Source organism: Gracilinanus agilis, chromosome 2 (genome assembly GCF_016433145.1).
Source record: "Gracilinanus agilis isolate LMUSP501 chromosome 2, AgileGrace, whole genome shotgun sequence".
Lineage (NCBI taxonomy): Eukaryota > Metazoa > Chordata > Mammalia > Didelphimorphia > Didelphidae > Gracilinanus > Gracilinanus agilis.
In genome coordinates, this window is record NC_058131.1 from 675,168,930 (window position 1) to 675,186,833 (window position 17,904).

At 39.9% G+C, this 17,904-nt stretch overlaps 1 protein-coding gene across 1 annotated transcript in view; it reads left to right on the forward strand.

Annotated features, from left to right (window-relative positions):
- The window catches only part of SIN3A (SIN3 transcription regulator family member A), a 39,114-nt gene extending 25,435 nt beyond the window's left edge, over positions 1–13,679 (forward strand). The window contains exons 15-20 of the mRNA XM_044662829.1: positions 291–460; positions 7,088–7,261; positions 8,749–8,841; positions 10,252–10,346; positions 10,946–11,153; positions 12,399–13,679. Of these exons, the coding sequence (XP_044518764.1) occupies positions 291–460; positions 7,088–7,261; positions 8,749–8,841; positions 10,252–10,346; positions 10,946–11,153; positions 12,399–12,629 (971 nt within the window). The 3' untranslated portion in view covers positions 12,630–13,679. The remainder of the gene's footprint in view (positions 1–290; positions 461–7,087; positions 7,262–8,748; positions 8,842–10,251; positions 10,347–10,945; positions 11,154–12,398) is intronic.
- Positions 13,680–17,904: the final 4,225 nt, after the last annotated feature.

The window sequence follows — 17,904 nt, forward strand, 5'->3', positions numbered from 1 at the left end:
TACAACCCCAGAGAATAGCGTTCTACTGCACTCAGCAAGATGATATTTTTGGGCTCTCAGAATCACTCAGAGAAGCCAGCTTTGTGAAGTGGTTGGTCATTTAATTTTAGAATCTGCCATTTGCTGCAGAGTCGGTGTCCTCTTCTTGGCCAGACTGGGCTGATAGTTTATCCACTTGTTCAAGTATATAGGCCATATCCAGCCTGAAGGATTGGCTGGCTTTGCTGGGTTCCCATGGGAAGTGCCCTGGCTTGGTGTTTGGCTTTAATCATCTCACTTCTTTCTGACAGTGGACGTTGATGTTGAAGATTATTACCCAGCCTTCCTGGACATGGTGCGGAGCCTGCTGGATGGCAACATAGACTCGTCTCAGTATGAGGACTCCCTGAGAGAGATGTTCACAATCCATGCCTACATTGCCTTCACCATGGACAAACTGATCCAGAGTATTGTCAGACAGGTGAGAAAGGGAAAGTTGGAGATGAGGTAGAGTTTTTTACAAAGAGAATCCTTTAGCAGGTAGAGCAAAAAAGACTTTTAGTTAGATCTAGAAATGTAGTTTCCTATTAAAAACAGCCTGCATATATTTTTTTGGTGGGAGTAGAGAATGTATAGAGAGGGTTTTAAATCTCTTCTTTTCTCTTATCAGAAGACCTGTGCTTTGTTTTTTAGAGTCATATGATTTGTACTTTGATCTTTCTCTTGACCAAGATTCTGGGGTCTTCTGCTTCATTGTTTGTAGTCCACAGTGAGAGAAGTAGTGTTGGCTATGGTAGTTCAAATGTCATATAACAGATCCAGCTACTCCCCACCCCACTACCTACAGCTCAGAAGCTGGCAAGTTCTGAGGGTGAGCTGATCACGTGGGGCTGACTCCAAGGATATGAGGCTCCCTTTTCTTTTAAGGTCCATCTTTTTGCATTTTAATATTTGCATATAACAGACACTTGCTTTTTCTCCTCATCTCTCACAGAGATTCCCTTTGTTTTGGTGTGTTATGGTGGACGATTATGTTTTATTTCTCTGCTCTAATTGTTAATTTTTTTTAAGCCCTTCTTCTGTCCTAGGATCAATTCTAGGACAGAAGAGCTGCAAGGACTAGACAATGGGAGTTAAATTACTTCCCTCAGTCACCCAGCTAAGAAGTGTTTGAAGCCAATTTTGAACTCAGGTCCTCTTGACTCCAGGGTTATCCACTCTGCTACCTCCCCTATCCCTGTTCATTGTTATTTACCCAGAGCCCTGTGAGTTCTGACTGGGTGCTTTACCAGTTAGTTATTTAAAACAACCATAATAAAAACAAATGAGAATACAATGAATAGCTTACCCAGAAAACTGATTCTAATGCCTTGCCTAGAGCTCTGAATTCTCTAAAAGGATGTAGTCCATGGGTCCTCTTTTCTTGAATCCTTGCCTTCAGTATTGCAGAAGACTGTAATTCCTTTGTTTGTAAATAGATCTGGCTAAAATGTTGCTGTGGTGCCTCTTGTTTTCCTTAGCTAATCCATGTTATTAACATTATGTTAAATGACCTTGTATTTATCTTGGAACAGTTAGTGGGTCAGTTTATATTTTAAAACATGCATTTTTCAAAATCCCTATTCATTGTAACATTTGGGGAAAAATAATTGTAAACACAACTAATTGTGCCTTTTGTGTTTGAGAAATGATTGGGTCTTTTAGTATGACTGCAGTGTAGGCATTATTAGAAATACTAATGATAATTATGATTATAGTAGATGGGTAATATTTAGATTGTGTTGCCCTGGGTATAGTGAAAAGAGCAGGGATTTGGAATTAGAAGACTTGGATGTGAGACCTGGGCCTCATCTACTTGTTATCTCTGTGATCTTGGGCAAATTATTGCCCCTCTTGGAGCTTTAGTTTCCTTAACTCTGAAATAAGGGGATCTGAACTAGAATTCCTTTCAATACCTTTGGCTGTCATTGGGAAAGCACCTGATCTGTCGGAAAGAAGTCTGGAAAAGGAGTCAGTAGGACTTGGCCTGGATTTTTTTTTTTTTTTCCAGATCCTGGCACTACTCCTTTATTACCCATGTGGTTTTTTTTTAAACATTTATTAATATTCATTTTTCACAAGGTTACATGATTCATGCTCCTACTTTCCCCTTCACCCCCCCGCACTCCCCCCACCCATGGCCGACGCACATTTCCACTGGTTTTATCATGTGTCCTTGATCAAGACCTATTTCCAAATTGTTGGTAGTTGCATTGGTGTGGTAGTTTCGAGTCCACACCGTCAATCATGTCCACCCCGACCCATGCGTTCAAGCAGTTGTTTTTCTTATATATTTTCTCTCCTGTAGTCCTTCCTCTGAATGCGGGCAGCATTCTTTACCATAAATCCCTCAGAGGTGTCCTGGGTCATTGTATTGCTGCTGGTACAGAAGTCCATTACATTAGATTGTGCCACAGTATATCAGTCTCTGTGTACAATGTTCTTCTGGCTCTGCTCCTTTCACTCTGCATCAGTTCCTGGAGGTCTTTCCAGTTCGCTTGGAACTCCTCCAGTTTATTATTCCTTTTAACACAATAGTATTCCATCACCCGCATATACCATAGTTTGTTCAGCCATTCCCCAATTGAAGGACATCCCCTCCTTTTCCAGTTTGTTGCCACCACAAGAAGCGCAGCTATAAATATTTTTGTACAAGTCTGTTTATCTATGATCTCTTTGGGGTACAAATTGGCCTGGATTTTAATCCCAATTCTGTCCCCAGGTACAGTTTTCTCATCAGTAAAATGAAGGAATTGGTTGGATTTAACTTAGAATAAGATCTCTTCTATGTCTAAAATTCTGTGATCAAATGGAGTTAATGCTTCTGGGTCATTTACAAAGTAATTTCAAAAGTAATAACTCAGTTTTTTGGATCTGTTAATAGATTTTGCTGATTTTTTTTTCTTTTCCTCTTAGAATTCTTCTAAGAATAGAAATTCTTAGAAGGCATGTTGGCTTTCTTAGAGAGGGAAGAAATATGCAGAGGGAAATGTCCATCAGAAACTTGATAGACCTGTTTTTAAATGGTGCAATAACATAGTGAAGGCAGTTTAAGCTTCAAGGTGACTAATTTTTACATGCGTAGACTGTCTTTTAAGTGAAATATGCAAGATAAAACTTTCATTAGGAATCTCTGGAAAAGGGCTTTAAAGTTTGCATAGTACATTTGTGGAACCTCTGTATTCCTACAAGGTAGATACAGCAGAGGTATTATTTCATATTACATTTGGGGAACTTGGACCTCAGAGTTGTTTTGCTTACACAGCTGATGTCCATCAGGATTTGAATGCAGGCCTTTCCTGTTCCTAGTCTAACTCTTTAGCCCTTGGTCCATTTTGCTGCCTTCTACTTGTTTCCCTGATACCATTTCTTTGGGAAATGAGAGTAGGTTTCACTTAACTGAATCATGGCACTGAATATTAAATAGAATTATTATTTTCTTTTTTTCCCCCAAATCCTTTCCATCCTCCAGGGAAGGATGAGGATGTTTTTTCTGCTCCTTCCAGCCTCTTAAGGAGGACTCATTTTCCCTTTTGTTCTTTTTAATGCCACTTCCAAACTACTCTCAGCCATCAGTTTTGAAGCCACTTCCTCTCTTTCAAAGTCCAAATGTAGCATCATCTTTTGTCATTGACTAACATACAAGATAGTTACTAAAGCCATAGCTTGAAAGTGGCCAGAATCTTATACACAGAGCTCTTGCTTTCAATAATAGTCTCCCTACTTTTCACCTTTCTAATTATCTCATGTCTACTATTTACTTGTTGCCTTTGTCATGGTCTCTTGCTCTGTTCATTCCTTTCGCTTCAGTTGCCCCCCTCCCTAGAGTGCGTACCAGTCAGCTTCTTTCAACACTCTTCTTTGATGCCTAGAGACACTTGTTTCCCTGACCCTTTGGTGTCTTCTTCTGCCCATTACTAATTGTGGATTACTCCAGATGCCTGCTCCCAGAATAGTAAAATCTGCTAGGGAGAATATTAAGACTGAATCCATGGTCTATTCATTTATTCTGTCATTGCTTCTTTGAAATGGGTTACTTAATTCAGTGTGAAATTTTCCTCTCAGTGGTTACATTGAATACACCCACCAAAAAGGCAGATTCTGACTCTTCATTCAGAGCAGATTGCCTCATCTCCTACTTGACATGGATCTGATGAAGGCTTTCTTTCCTTTGCCTCCAAAGGGCTCGAGTCATGATGCTATTCTTTCCTCAGTATCTCTATTTTAATAATTTCTGTTCTCATTCTGACTCATGTCCTTTTCCTTTTGCAAGACTCTACTTGTGTGCTTGAACCTTTACTCAGACCTTGTTTTATCACTTTTATCCTCTTCCTTTGTAACTTTCACCTCTTCTCTGCTGAGTCTTTTCTCCCTGTTTACTTTCATGCAGTCTTCCTGACCCTGAAGATCTTTCCTGAACCTTGCTTTTTTCTTCTTCTGTTTCACCATCCATTCATCCTTTTTTTTTTTTTTTTAAAAACCCTTAACTTCTGTGTATTGCTCCTTGGTGGAAGAGTGGTAAGGGTGGGCAGTGGGGGTCAAGTGACCTGCCCAAGGTCACACAGCTGGGAAGTGTCTGAGGCCAGCCATTTATCCTTAATACCATTACATGGTGGTTCCTGTCCAACCAGTCAACAGAGAATTTTAGCTTTCATTACTAAACAGAAACAATAGCTAAGAAGGCAACTGGATTTGTCCAATAGAATGGATCTTACAGCAAGAAAGGCTTAGAAGGAAAGAACTTAAGATGCCTACTTATCCATAGGCTTTGGTTTCTTGTTTTGGCCAATCTACACCTTTAGTGTTTGAGTTAGGACTGAGTCCTTTTGATATTATTTAGTCCAATTCTTGTCAGGATGTAGATGGGCAATTGGAACCAGAGGACCAAGAGAGGTGACAAGTAATAATAAGTCATATATCCAAGAAGATAGAATCTTTAAACCTTAGAACTAGTGCTATAGGGGACCTCAGAAACCATCTAGTCTAGCCTGGGCATTTTACAGATGAGGAAACTGAGGCCCAGGATCACAGGGGAACAAGCATTAGAGGTGAGTGTGAATTTACAAGATCTGACTGTAAAATCACTGTAGAGTCTTTGGCCTGTTAACTCTAACTTCAACTGGACTGATTTGTATTACAACTCTGATGTAATTCTTTTTTTTTTTTTTTTTTTTTTTAAACCCTTACCTTCCATCTTGGAGTCAATACTGTGTATTGGCTCTAAGGCAGAAGAGCAGTAAGGGCTAGGCAATGGGGGTGAAGTGACTTGCCCAGGGTCACGCAGCTGGGAAGTGTCTGAGGCCAGATTTGAACCTAGGACCTCCCGTCTCTAGGCTTGCCCTGATGTAATTCTTGACAAATGGGAAATGCCTTTGCCAATAAGAAAGCCCATTTTGGAAATGAAGTTAAGATAAAAAGGCCATTTGCTATGTATGTGGCATCAGAATGAAGAAGGCACCAAGCTGGCACAGGTGTTTTCTGTGGAATATTTTGGGACCTTTGTCCTTTTACCCAGTGCTGGATTCCCCAAATTTCAAGTTCCACTTTTCAGTATTCCCAGCTACTTTTTTCAGAACACCAACGGTGATATAAAAAAATCCTTGTTTATTTTAGGGAAACAATCTCTAGGAGATTCTTCACTGCTTTTTAGTACTTGCTGATTACTAATTAGGGCCAAACTTGAAGAATGTACTTTCCTCAACCACCAATGGTATTTGAAGATGACTTCTAGTTTCTGATTATCTCCTAAAACTCAGGCTTTATTTTGGTGTGATTAGCTATTCTTTTTGAGGGAGGGATGGAAGGGTGAAGAGGAGGCATTCAGCAATTAATAGATTTTGGGATCTCAGCCCCTCCTTCCCCTCTCCATACCATAGAAGGCATCATCTGGCAAATAGATCTGTATATATATAGGTTGTGTCTTTTGTGTTTCCATTTTTCCGTTCATTCTCTGGAGGTGAATATTCACAAGTTATTCTTCAAATATTATCTGTAGCTGTATTTAATGTTCTCTTGGTTCTACTTGTTTTGCTCTTCATTATCTCATTTAGTTCTTTCCAAATTTTTAAAAAATTAATCAGCTTATCATTAGTTATGACATAGTCATAGCATTCCATCATAATAATTTGTTTAGCTATTCCTCAATTGATGGACCATCCCCTTGATTTCCAATTTTTTGCCACCACAAAATTCTGCTAGAAATATTTTAAAACATAGGTTCTTTTCCTTTTTTCCTGATCTCCTTGGGAATAGACCCAGCAATGTTTTATTGTGCTCTATTTATAATTTCAAATTGTTCTCCAGAATGATTGGATCAGTTCCCCACAGTTATTCTTCTAAATCATTTTTTATTTATTTTTTCCTATTTTTATTAAATTTTGAGTTGTCATAATTATTGTCACCTCAAAAAAAAATTAGTGTTTCCTACCAATAGCAAGGCTTCCTGAATTCAGACTGTTGTAAAGTAATAAAGTAGACCCTAATGGGATGTCGCTTTGTGCTTTCAACTCTTCTAATTCTGTTTTAACTTTGCCCCAATTCTATGAATTTTCCACTCGGAGGGAATTTTAATTTTAAAATTAAAATGCTTAAAGAGGCTGGATATGGTTAATAATATTCCAAAATATTCTGACTGCCAGATTTGATAAAGGCAGTATTTATAAGGCAATCCTGCAATTACAACTGTTAATCATTCTCTAAATATCTGTTGTAGAGGTTCTTAAATGAGTGCAGAGCTAATTAACTCTAAATTACTCTGTGAGTATTCTATCAATTGTGTTAATCAATTAGCACATGGATAAAAGTCTATTGGTAGGTGACCAGTAATGCTTCAAGATTTGACCTAGCTTCATCTTTTTTCCCTTTCACAATAATGTAATTCTTATAGAATTATGTTTTTTTTCCCCTTTGCTTTTTCTTTTTTCATCTCAGAGCAAAACTTTTGGGATTCTTAGATAGAATGAGCAAAAAGAGGTTGAATAAATAATGTGAGAATAGTAGAGCTGTTAACTTAATATATATGTGGTCCATGTTCTGAGATTCTCATTCTTTTCACTTTTCATCTTCTTAGCTCCAGCACATTGTGAGTGATGAGATTTGTGTACAAGTGACTGACCTCTACTTGGCAGAAAACAGCAACAATGCCACAGGTGGCACCCTAAATACACAGACCTCTCGAACTCTCATGGAATCCACATATCAGCGGAAAGCAGAACAGCTCATGTCAGATGAGAACTGCTTTAAGGTGAGAGCTGTTCAGAAGCTTTGTATTCCCAGGAGGGATGGCAGGAAGAATCCAAGTGGAGGAATAACTTAATCATAGACCTGTTTTGATTCAACGAAATTATTTGCTCCCAAATTGTCACTTATAATACTAATTTTTCCATTTCTATAGTGCCTAACAGTTTTAGAGTTTTTTATACATATCTTATTTGATTTTTCTGACCAACTCTGACAAATGGGTCCTGCAAGGATTATTCCCCACTTGATTGGTGACGTAGGGACAAGTTACATTCCAGGGTCTTGCAGCAAGCAAACAGCAGAGCTCTCACTCAAACCCAAGTTTTTAACTCTTGACCCAGTGCTCTTTCACCAAACCACACCTCTTCCTATGAGGAAGATGGTAAGAGTTGCAATTTAAGTTCTTTTCAATTTTGATTGCCCATCACTGTTACCATTTGCTTGATTTCAGGCTAAAAGGATTTGTCCTTAAAGATTTATATGGATGGGGACATCTAGGTGGCTCAGTGGGTTAAGAGCCAGACCTGGAGATAGGAAGCCCTGGGTTCAAACTGAACTTGGACATTTCCCATCTCAATGTCCCTGGGGAGGTCAGTTTAGCACCTCTCATTGCCTAGCCCTTACTGCTCTGATGCTTTAGAACCAATACTTAGTATCAATTCTAAGACAGAAAGTAAAGATTTTTTTTTTGTTTTGTTTTTTTAAACCCTTGTACTTCGGTGTATTGTCTCATAGGTGGAAGATTGGTAAGGGTGGGCAATGGGGGTCAAGTGACTTGCCCAGGGTCACACAGCTGGGAAGTGGCTGAGGCCGGGTTTGAACCTAGGACCTCCTGTCTCTAGGCCTGACTCTCACTCCCCTGAGCTACCCAGCTGCCCAGAAAGTAAAGATTTTTAAAAAAAGACTTATATGGATGGAAATCTTGCTTGCCCAGTGTCTGGATGCATGTCTGGAAGTAGTAGGACAGCTTTTGATCTAGATAAATCTGTTGACATGCATCAACATCTTCTGCAGCAGTCCTTTTTGAGTAAGAGTGCATTCATACCAGTGGGGTATAGAAGGCCCTGTCTATATGCCATTGACCAACTAATGCCTAAGCTCTCTTATTCGCTCTTGCCTGTATGTTGACCATTTGGTTTTAGTACCTTGGAGAGGATAGTCCCTTTGTGACTTGGTGATTAACTTCTGTTAGTGAGATGGTTAGACTCATCTTGCTCCTTAAATGAAGGCTTCAGTGTTGCATTGACATTGCATGAGACTAATAAAATTGCTGGTAGTAAACTTGGAACAGAACCCTTGAGTTTGACCTGTTTATTAGCAACAAATGGGATACTACTCTGTATTTCAAACATTCTTCATTATATCTTGCTGTTAGCTGCCAATATTTTTCAGTACTTTCCTCTTCTTTTTTTCTGTGACAATATAAATGTATATGAAAATAACCTTTGAACTTTATCACTTAGTTTAACCCTCTCTTCCTCTCACCTGTAGCTCATGTTCATTCAGAGCAGAGGCCAAGTTCAGTTGACCATCGAGCTACTAGACACAGAGGAAGAAAACTCAGATGACCCCGTGGAGGCAGAGGTATGAGTCAATCAGCCAGAGGTGATTGTAGTAGTAGGCTAGGCCTCCTACCTTTAAGTAAAACTTACAGTTTGTAGTATGCTCTCCTTTTAGCAGGACTGCCATGTATCATGCTTGGCTGTCTCCTCTTCACCCCACAAAGCTATCATGTTTTGTGAGAGTTCAGCATGGGAAGGTTGTGACATCATGTAGTCATAAAAATGTATGTCATTTCCATTAGACTTGCTAAAGGGCAGGATTCTTCAGGAGATCCTTTGGGATCCACTGCATGGAAGGAATCACTTCTAATGTGGCATTGAGCCTTTTCTTATTTAAAACTACCAGGAACCAATTTCCAGTTAATAAGGGTCTTGAGGCAGGATTCTTACTAACTGCTTTCAAGTCCAATACTATGTTTATTCACTGTGTACATTGTCTAGCCTACCTTATTCTAAGAGATACTAGGAAACCATTGGACTTTGTTGAGTAGAGAAGTGACATGGCTGGCCTTGCACTTCAGTAAAATCATTTCAGTATCTGAGGGAAGGATAAACTTCAGAGGAGAAAGCCTGGGAATAAGTAAACTAATTAGGACGTAGGCTATTGAGATAGTTCAGAGGAAAAGGGATGCAGGCCTGAACTAGGCTGTTTGAGTGCATGTGTAGAAACAGCAGTACTTACCCTTAAAAAATTGAAATTTTCCTAGGACAATGTCATAGCTAAACAGACTAACATAAACTTGGTAATTGGGGAAGACAGACCAGGGTTTCATTAGAAAAACTAAGAACAGCTTCCTTGGGGGGAAATGTGCCTCCTCTCTGAAGCCTTCCCCATAACTTTGGCTTGCTGCACACATTGGGTTTGCCATATTGGATTTCCACACTTGATTATGTTTTTTTATATCATTCCTTTTCACAGTATGGATACTATATTTGGAGTCTGAGGCCCTGGGTTTGAATCCAGGTGCCCTATTATTTATTGACTCTCCGAATCTGGGCCTAGGTTTTTTGCATTTATTTATCTATAAAATAAAGAGAATTTGCCAGGCTATTTCCAAAATCCCTTCTAATGTCACCTTGTTACTTGAATGTCAATAACCTTGAGGTCATGAACACATCATGTACATCTTTTATATTTCCTGAGGAATATAAACATTTAATTGAAGTGATTCTTTTACCATATGACATTCCACCTTCATCAGTGGCAATATGGGTGAGGACCTGGACCTCCCTGCTTAATTTTTATAATGTGAGAATGCAAAAGATGATATTTACTGTCACATTTAATTATAAACATTTTTTGTTGCATATAGGCATTCAGTTAGAAATTTGAGGTATATAGACTTTGGACTTTTCTAAAATGTTTATGAAGTTATGGCAACTAAGTTTGAATAGTGACAACCCATTTTTTAAAAAATGTCTTTCTTTTTAGCGATGGTCAGACTATGTTGAGCGCTATGTAAACTCAGATACTACCTCCCCAGAACTCAGAGAGCATCTGGCCCAGAAGCCAGTATTTCTTCCCAGGTGAGTGAAACATGTTGTATCTGGTAAAGAACATGAAATTATACTGATCTTGGGTTGATCCATCAGAGTAGAGTAGATTTCATTCAGAAATTTAAATTTAGATGTCTGTGAAAATAATTGACTTCCTTATCTTTCCATTTATCTTTTTAACCTGCTTTTTGATAGGCTTTTGTATTATAGTTTGTATTGCTTTTAACCCAGAGAATTCTCATCATCTCCCAGAAGGGAAATGAGCGCATTAGTGAAGGCCTGCTTTTTATAACTTATCAGAGATAAGAGATTTCTGATTTTTCATCTGAAACTACAGACAACCATTCTAAAACAAAAATGGTGGTATGGGAGCAAGAAAATCATTGCTCTTTCCCAAATTCAGAATTGAAGCCCTGAGAGGCATTTACATCCTTAGCATGGAGTACAGAGCCCAAAAGAGAGATTTCCCCCTAGTCTGTGCCCCCTGGCTTCTCTTTCATTAGTGACCTTTGGTGTTGGATATGCTGTCCTCGGGCTGAACTAAGTAAAGTGGCCCAGTGCCCAGGTGGTCTCTCCAAATCAGCCTCAAGGACAAGAGCTGATCCCAACAGGGACTCTTTGGTTTGTAGGAATCTAAGGCGCATTCGTAAATGTCAGCGTGGACGGGAACAACAAGAGAAGGAAGGGAAAGACGGGAACAGCAAGAAGACCATGGAAAATGTGGAGAGCTTGGACAAGTTGGAGTGTCGATTCAAACTGAATTCTTATAAGATGGTGTATGTAATCAAGTCGGAGGATTACATGTACCGGAGGACAGCTCTGCTTCGTGCCCAGCAGGTAACAGCAGAAGCACCTAACAAATGGGTATTTTTCTCTCTTCTCCTTTCCCTGAATAAGGCTGCTAATCAACAGATTCTTGAAGGTGGGCCCCCAGCCTCCTGGTTTGAGGAAAGAAACTTAAATTCTTTCCCCTGTTCCTAATTCTCTCTCCTCAAATTCGGGAGTGGGGGTGGGTGGGAAGCTAGCTGATACTAGATGGGGAGAAGGTTCAGAGGTGTGTTTAGCAGAAGAGAAATCAATGGGTATGTCTCTAGGTTTTCTAATCAAAACTAAGTGTGTTCTAATCAAACATTGTGGCTCTTCCAAGTCAAATCCTCTTTCTGGTCTTCAGATCCTTACTTATATAGTCAAAGAGTTGAAACAGATGAATTCAAATTTCTTTCAGCTCTAGCAGTTTGAGTCTGAGACTAAATTGAGAAGCTCTTTATTAATTGTGCATTTTATTTAGTCATTCTTGTAGCTAATACCACATTGGTCAAAAATGACAACACATGGAGTTAGTGAGGCTCCTTTGGAGATTTTCAAAAATGATTAGATGTTGTTCCCCTCCCATTAAGGTGGTGCCATTAAGAAGACCAGATTTGAGAACTGGAAGCTTAATCCTTTCACCCTCAGTTTCTTTGCTTACCTGGATGACTAAAGGCTAATGGGCCTATACAGTTCTCTTCATTGAAATGCGATTTGAAAGTCTTTCCCTGACATTTCTAAGGCATGGAGCAGTTATTTATCCCTGTCCTAGGTGTCTCATAGAGTTCCCATTCATAGTGCAAAGTGGAGACTTTCAGATAAGAAGGTAATGCATGAGTGGTATTAAAGGCAAATAGAACAAATAGACAGAAAAGGTTGGTTGAATAGTTAGTGAGGGTCTTCAGCCTCGCTTGACCCAAAGTGTCATAAAGCAAGGATTGAAGTCAAGAATATGAGTCTGCATCTTTCTCTGTTTTGACCCTGGACATGAATTTTTTTGTTTTTATTTTTTAACTTTATTTTCCATTTAGAATCAATACTGTGTCTTGCTTCCAAGGCAGAAGAGCAGTAAGGGCTAGGCAATTGAGGTTAAGTGACTTGTCCAGGGTCACAAAGCTAGGAAGTGTCTGAGACCAGATTTAAATACAAGACCTCCCATCTCCAGGTCTGTCTCTTAGTCCTATGAGCCACCTAATATAAGATTTTTAAGGAAAAAGTTGATTTAATGTTTACAAAGATTTATGGTGCTAGATTCATCTTTTACCTTCTTGGCAGTCCCATGAACGAGTAAGCAAGCGGCTGCACCAGCGGTTCCAGGCCTGGGTGGACAAATGGACCAAGGAACATGTGACCCGTGAGATGGCAGCTGAGACCAACAAATGGCTGATGGGAGAGGGGCTGGAAGGCTTGGTTCCCTGCACTACCACCTGTGACACAGAGACCCTGCACTTTGTGAGCATTAACAAGTACCGAGTCAAATACGGCACGATATTCAAGACGCCGTAATTCACCAGAATGGATGTGTGGCGTGTGTGTCCCCGCGCATCAGGGAAACAAGCACGATGCCTTTCAGACCTCACTGTGTCTCTGTAACATGGCCACCTGACTAGTGGGCAGCTTGGTACAGCCTCTCCCCAGCGGGCTAAAGTTTTGGAACATGGATCCTTTTTAAAGCTAAGCTGGGACTTGTATTTCCCAGGAGTCTGGGACTCCAGGACATGCCCTAGAGAGGGAGGGGAGGGTCCCTGTTGAGGGTCATGCAGGCATGGACAAAGGCGGTTTTGCTTGCCCACCCCAGTGGTGCTGAGCCCTTATTCCCCACAGCCTGGGCATTGAATGAGCAAACCGGACACTGTAAATGCTCGCCTGGATGTGGCATTTGGGAAGACTGATAGGAAAGGACTTTTTTAAGTTCAGAAATGTTCTAAACCATGTCCCTACCCCCTGCCCTCTACCCTCCCAAACCAGATGTCCTTTTCTTTGGGTTCTTCCCATCCATCCAGATCCCTGCAGGGTAACTAGGCCCTGTAGCTTGGCTTTGGGAGCATCTGTGGACTTGTTTATTGATGATTGCCCTGCCTCTCATGCCTCCCTCTCTTGTCTTCTGGTCCCTGAGCCCCTGACTCACCAAGGTCAAATCAGTTGGTCCTTTTTAGCTCCAGTGGAACTGTTTTGTACCTGCTTGTTTACTAGTCTAGCCTAGTGCCATCCACCAGCTTTTCTCACACACACTCTTGCACACAGAGAAAGTTTTAACGTGATTTCCCCCTCCCCCCCTTCTTTTTTGTAAATAATGTACATACTGTCAATTTTTTTTTTATTAAAGGAAATATGCTTTGATGTGCTAGCATAACTGTTCTAGCTTCTTGTGTACCACAGTACCGGGTGGCTTCAGATTTAGTCTTTACAAACAGATGTACAAGACATTTATTACACTTTTTACCAAAGGGAGTTACCATTGTAGTGCTTTTGTGTGAAACTTTTCTCCCCATTCCCCCTATTTCCCTCCCTCCCCTTTTTTGTAATAAATAAAGCTTGCTTCTTACTTGAGGAAAACATTCTCAACCCCTGGTCCTCCTAAAAAGATACTGTTTAGCATAGTTTTGTCAAATGCTAATAATTCATTGGCTTCAAATCTCAAAGAAGGAAATGTGATTTTTGCTTTAAATGGTCAAAACAGCAACTTATAACAAAGCAACTCAAGTAGTCTATCTCCAATGTAAGGAACTTTATTCTTTTGGTTAAGTGTTGCATCTGCCTTGTCTTCCAGTTCAGAAAACCTTCACTTGGGGAAGTTGTTGAGCTATGCCATTTAATTGTGTTCATTTATTTTTTCCTTCTCAGTATTGGGGAGAGGGTGAACATCCCAAGTACCAAACCAGTATTTGAGAGAGAGTGAGTGAGTTGAGTTGAGTGAGTGTATGGATGGGGGCGGGGGGGATGTTTGTATATAAAGGGGGCTAGGGAAGTGAGATGAATTTTGTGATACATTTCACTAGCAAAAATCACAAATGGGATATATATTTTTTTAATTATAGAAGTTTAAACCTGTATTACTGGCAGGCGTTTAAATGTGAGTGATTGGGATGAAAGTGGTCAGCCTGGGCTTTTGAGCCAAGACCCACTCAGAGACTCTAGCACCTGGCCCAGGGTGCTTTGGTGTTTGTGTGACTTTCAGTATCCTGGCCCTGGAGCTTAACAATCCTCCAAGAAGTAAACAATCTCAGAGAGAGAGGGATGGTGGGTTCAGAATAGGAGACCAGCCTCTCTTTGACCTCTCTTCGAATATAAGACTCTTCTGTTTTTATTTAAAACATCTTTTGTCTTGAAAATGTGGGCAAGGGGTGCAGGTGGAAGCAGCAAGATGAAATGGAGCCACAGTTTAGAAGAAAGAGCTCTTCCTTAAATACCTTGTCAGGTGGAAAGATTTGAGAAAGGGCCCAGGATCCTGTGGCTGGGGTCAGCCAAAGAGCCTCCTGCAGACAGAAGAGGGGAGCAAGTGATCAAGAGCAACTTTGATTAAAGCCCTATACCCACTCAGGGAGAAGGGTCTGAGGAATATGGCAGCCCTTCTCTCCCAGGGTTTTTTTTTTTTTAATAACATTTTTTAAAATATGTAGATAAACACAAGGAGGCCTTGTGAAAGCAAGGGTGAGTAAAACACTTGACTTTTTCATTCCTCCTGTTGTGAGATATCTGGAGCTTCAAGCTCTGATCCCAACTTGTAAGATAGTAAAATTTTCCTTTTATTTTACATCGCTTTTTGTATTCTGTACTGTGACCTTGGCCACCTTTCCATATGATGATTTCTATAAAAAATGTAAACTTGACTAGTGTAGTATCTCCATTAAAATATCAGGGCTAAGTGTGGTGTATATATATTTTTTCCTCTGGTTTCCCAGTAGGGAGAAAAAGCTGCCGTGGTTACCTTCGATTCAATTCAAGTGAAGATGAAGTTGGAGGTTTGTATGGAAAAGCTTGCCCTTGACTAAGCCTGTTTTCATTCCTAGATAACTTTTTTTTCTCCTGGTTAGGAGGGGAAACATTGTTCATGTAGTGTGTGTCTAATGTATATTTCGACCACTCAGAATTTTAAATTTTTCTGGTCCTGGTTAGAAGTTAGACATAAAAAATAAGAGAAATATATACTTCAAAGAAATTGGAAGAATGAGTCCAGTTTGTTGAAGGAAAAACCTTTCTTCATTCATACACATGAAAGGGGGAGGGCAAAGAGATCAACTTTGTTTAGAATAGCTTTGTTTCAGCAAATCAAGGGAGATGGGTGTGTGTGTGTGTGTGTGTGTGTGTGTGTGTGTGTGTGTGAGTAAAACAGCATTGCTTGTGTAATAACTAAATTAATACTTGAATAAGAGAAGGCAGACAGGGAGAAAAAAAGCCTGTTCTAACTAGCTATGTGGGTACTCTCCACATGGCCTCCTTAGCTTACCTTCCTTTTACTGTGTGCCCAAAGATAATAGAGGAAATGTATGATTTTATGAGTATAGCTTCTTTTGAAGCAAAGAAGCTTAGCTTCTTGAGATTCAGTGTTTTTCCTAAGTGCCAACTTTCTATTAGTGAACCTTCGTGAATTTGTTGCCAATTGGGCCTTCCAGAAGCTTGTCCCATACTTAAAATTGTATTTCCATTTTTGGAAGGATCTGCCAATGCTTGTACTCTTTTGGCACAATCTTTTAAAGAACAGGATCAAATCTCTATGCTGTGATGGGAGGGTGTTAAAGAAACATGTCTAAAATGAAGAAAAGCGTTGTTGGTCAAGAATGAAAATCAGGTGTAGTATGTTTGCTTAATATAGGATGGGAAATAGTGAGGTATTCAACTCAGGTAGAGAATTCAGGTGGGGGACTATTCCTTTCTCCTATCTGTAAAAAGCAGACCATTTGATCTACGATGATGTCACAACACCATACATACATAAATAATACCATCATAACATGGTACCATGGATAAGGGGTTGCAGTCTGAGCTAGAGACTCACTTTTCCTACCAGACACTTGCATTAAATGTATTGCATTGTGCATAGAACCTTGGTGGAGAGCTATTCTCATCTTCATGTGTATCCACAACTACTATGACCTGGGACTGACCAAAACCTACCAAAAACCAGGGTAGAAGGACAGCTTAAGTAATGGTGGGAGAAAAAGGTGTGTGGTTGGGGATGACAGGATTGTCATTGGTCTTCAGTGCTTAGGAACTTAGATTTGATATTTAGAATTAGAAGTGTGAGGAGTTGGAAAGGACTGTAAAGTATCTACTTCTGCTTCTTGTGCAGATGAAGAAACAGTTTTAAATTAAAGGACTAAGTGACAGAATAGAGGCTAATCCAGGCTTGGCATATGGTAGGATAGGAATAAAAGAAATATATCTGCCATTTCTTAACACCCAGTATGTGGTGGGTGATATACTGGGCCTTTTTATATCACTATGGAAGCATAGAGATAAAAAGAACCATTAATAGAAATTCTTATCAATCATCTTCAACCTCCAACCCTCCCTTTTGCTTAAAGACTGTAACTGTTTCTGTGGCATTAAAACATCATTTCCTGGCACTGCTTCCAGGTACTAATGCAGAAAAGGGTGTCCCAGAAAAATTTTAATTTGGGGGGCTGTTATCAAATTTCTAGCCTTTGACCTTTGTTCAAACTGAAATAAGCCATCCTTGAGAGAATCCAGGACAACTTAGAGAAATGACTTACTAGAAGATTGGCATGTTTCAGTGGAAAATGTGTAAGGTGTGGATCAATAAACTTCCCTAAGGCACTTAAATATGCCCTGATTTCTACTATTTTATTTCCCTGCTCTTAAGCTCTTCATCTGTAGAATGAAAATGATTTTAATTCCTGCCTGTCTCAGTTGGCATGTTGCAAAGGACAAATGTGGTCCCAGATGGAAAGATTTCCTACAGATAACAGATAGTATTACAGAAGATCATCTCCTCAGAGCTTTAGGTGCATGTTTAAGTAAATGTAATGTTTGAAGAAGCCTTAGAATGCCTCTTGTGGGAAGATATCCCTTACTAAATTAGCAAGACTAAAAAGACTCATTATTTTGAGGCCAGCACTTCATCCTTACCCAACAAGAAGGAGAATCCTCTAGAGATGTCATGACACTCAGGGTCATCCCTTTTACAGACAACATTAGCTATCTACCTAATAGCGAGTGTTGGAGAGTTCAGATTATTCGAAAGCCATTTTTGGCATTGATTATACAGAAAACAAGCATTTTTGTTAACTGTCCTTTTAGTCCTTGTTCTTCCCTCTGGAGCTTTATGGAATGACTCTCATCTCTTTGAAATGACCATCACACATTTGAAGACAACTATGCTGTGTAAACCAGGCCCCCTCCCTCTTCTCTAACAAGGTTTAACCTTAGATACCTCATCCAATGTCCTACAGTGGAAAGTGGACAAAATTTGGAGTTGGAAAATCTGGATCTAAATCTAGAAACTCACTTCTCTGACTCTAAGCTCTAGGCCTAGGATTCCAAAAAATGGAGATGATTATCCCTACCTTTTCCACCTCACCCATGAGTTGTGAGGATGTGTGCTCATTTAGCTGCCTCTACTCATTCCTGCTGAAAAAGCCAACCTTTCAACTTGTCAGCATCCTCTTGTTGCATGGAGTAGAAGATGCTGTGTCTACAATAAAGGGGTACCCCCCCCCAGTTCTACTTTTTGAGTTATTGGCATCTCATGCTTTTACTCTGAATCACTCACTCCTGCCCTGAAGATGCCATAAAGGTGCTTTCTTTTCTGTCCATTGTG